Source organism: Octopus bimaculoides, chromosome 1 (assembly GCF_001194135.2).
Source record: "Octopus bimaculoides isolate UCB-OBI-ISO-001 chromosome 1, ASM119413v2, whole genome shotgun sequence".
Taxonomy (NCBI): domain Eukaryota; kingdom Metazoa; phylum Mollusca; class Cephalopoda; order Octopoda; family Octopodidae; genus Octopus; species Octopus bimaculoides.
The window spans coordinates 54,477,464-54,480,621 of record NC_068981.1 but is presented as its reverse complement, the minus strand read 5'-3'; the positions used below and the strand labels follow the sequence as shown (position 1 = coordinate 54,480,621).

Below are 3,158 nucleotides of genomic sequence, written 5' to 3'. Positions count from 1 at the left end.
GTATCCCAGATTATCTTGATGATGATGATGATGGTGATGGTATTCCTGACCACCTAGAGGGAGACAGTGATGGTGATGGTATCCCAGACTACAAGGAAGATGCTGATGGTGATGGTATCCCAGATCATCTCGATAATGATGATGATGGTGATGGTATCCCTGACCATCTTGAGGGAGACAGTGATGGTGATGGTATCCCAGACTACAAGGAAGATGCTGATGGTGATGGTATCCCAGATTATCTTGACGATGATGATGATGGTGATGGTATCCCTGACCACCTTGAAGGGGACAGTGATGGTGATGGTATCCCAGATTACAAGGAAGATGCTGATGGTGATGGTATCCCAGATCATCTTGATGATGATGACGATGGTGATGGTATCCCAGATCATTTGGTATTGGACAGTGATGGCGATGGTATTCCAGATTATTTGAAGGACACTGATGGTGATGGTATACCTGATTATATTGATGAAGATGATGACAATGATGGTATTCCAGATACTTTAGATGATGATAAAGATGGTGATGGTATCATTGATTTTGCAGACCCTGATTCAGATGGTGATGGTTTTCCAGATGCCCAAGAAATTGATAATGTTGATGTAAACTTAGATACTGACGGTGATGGCATTCCAGATTATCTTGATGATGATGATGATGGTGATGGTATCCCCGATGCTGATGAAGAGTCTGATGGTGATGGTGATGGTATACCTGACTATTTAGATGCCGATAGTGATGGGGATGGTATCCCTGATAATTTAGAAGGAGACTCTGATGGTGATGGTATACCTGACTATAAAGAAGATGCTGATGGCGATGGTGTCCCTGACTATTTAGATGATGATGATGATGGTGATGGCATCCCGGATAGTGAAGAAGAGGCTGACACATGTGAAGGTGATACTTGTGAGGATAAAACTGATGCTGAGCCAGGTCTAATTTCACAACTAATGTCAGTGGTAGAGGAACTAAAGGCAAAGATGCCTCCATTAATTGTACTGGAGGAAGATGATACAAAGGCAAAAGAAGCTGATATTTTTGCAGATGTCAAAGAAATCGAACAGCAAGATCATGAACAAAAGATTGATTTACTCACAGTTCTTGAGCAAGCTTCAACTCACACATATAAACAGTTTATGGACTATTTCACTACATCAGATGAAAAAGATCGGTAAATGAGTTTAAAGCAGAAATATCAAGTTTTTAAAATCATGAGATGCATTTAGTAGCATCTATGGTAAATGGAATTACCAAATTTTATTTCGATTCCTTGCAAGACATTTGAACATCTAGGAAACATATTTAAAATCTCTATATTGCTGATTTCATTTCGTGAAATAAGAAAGTGAAAACCTTTCAAGAAATCAAAATTCATTTTAAAAAGATCTTGTCAAATATATTAACATGTGGCAGGCAATTATATTTGAACCTAATGATTCATCTTCATATCAAAGAAGGTATGAATGAGGAATCTTTATATAAAGAGAATAGCTATGGTAATGTAACATGCATATATATAAATGTGTGTGTGTGTGTGTATGTGTGTGTGTTTGTGTGTGTGTGTGTGTATATGCTCATACACACAGTATATACACATATAATTATCATCGTTATATATATATGTATATACATATGTATCTCTCTCTCTTTATATAAATATATACACATACATACATACATACACACACATATTTATCTTCATTATATATATATATGTATATATATATATATATATAAATACACACACACACACATATATGCATATATATATATATACATATCTTCCAGTAATGTTTCATATTCCACTTTCATACATTGCTTGTTAAAATATGAATAGAGCCTTTTTTTTGACATTGTTTGAATTGTGTACCATGCATTTGTATTGGCGACTATTCTGTGTTGTTTATATGTCTTGATGTATATTTCCACTTTGTAAAGTGAGTAATTGAATTTTTACAAGCCTGTTTGAAAATGTCCGTGTACCTTCCTGTCTGTCTGGACCATTTATCTGTATGATAGTGTATTGTTTTTTTAATAGTAGGGTATGTACATGTATATTCATGCATGCACAAATATATTTCAATGTATCTGCATGTGTTATAGAATTTGTTAAATCATTCCTATGTGCATTTTTTAAAGGAGAGAGCTTGTTAACCTTTTTTACTACTTAGGTATGAAATTGTATTTGAAGAGGAAATTGAAAAGTGAAAACAAAAAGGAAATGGGTGCTCTACAGGAATTTTATTACCCCTATTAAGATCTCATTAAGGTGTTTAAAGAAGTACCAACACATGTCAAGGTATAAAAAGATAAATTCTGTGTGCCTTTCAATACTTTAGCTTGATTTTTCAAGGTGGATAACTTTTCTGAGGAGCAAAAGCTTAAAAAGCATTTAATTTCAGATAAATTAGCACTTTATCTAAAGAGTCACCATTAAATAACATATGGTATATTGTTGCAGTCTAAAATACTTTCCAATTTTCTAAGTATATAATTATGTTGTTATAGTCATATCCATAGAATCAATTCTGTTTTGAATAATGCAAGATGTAATAATGGCTTCATACATATCTAATTTCTCCAGGAGTTTCTGCAGACTGACATAATTTCACAATAGAAATTGTATTTCTGTGTCCTAGTAACTGTGATCTGGTGATGTAAATTATTTATTTTCTTATTGTTAATTGACGAAAGAGTGTTACTCAAAATTCAAACATATGAAAAAAATCAATTTGTGTCCATTCTTACATTGACAAGCAACATATGAAGCTGGAACATTACCTAAAAAGTTATGTTGCAAAACTAACAGTTGTAGCATTACAATGGAATATATGTAACACACACAGATACTATATATGTGTGTGTGTGTGTGTATGTGTGTGTGTGTGTATGTGTGTGTGTGTGTGTGTGTGTGTGTGCACACGTGTGTCTGTCTGTGTGTGTGTACATAAATATTTAATTAATTTGGTTGATTGAAACCAACACCAATGACTATTTGTAGTTTCCTTATGTGAAAATTTCACAGTTTGTTAGGTCATCATGAGGGAATCATGGCATTGGTTTTAGTCTACCAAATTAAATAAACATTCTACTTTACCCTACCCTACTGAGTACTGCTTCTTTACTTCTTTACAACTATTACCATATAT

The 3,158-nt window shown here is 33.9% G+C and overlaps 1 protein-coding gene across 1 annotated transcript; it reads left to right on the top strand.

Annotated features, from left to right (window-relative positions):
• Window positions 1-2: 2 nt before the first annotated feature.
• On the top strand, window positions 3-3,149 carry LOC128249067 (uncharacterized; the record flags this gene model as incomplete). Its single annotated transcript, XM_052971878.1, has 1 exon — window positions 3-3,149. A coding segment is annotated over one exon (1,182 nt), but the record flags the coding sequence as incomplete, so codon positions are not given.
• Window positions 3,150-3,158: the final 9 nt, after the last annotated feature.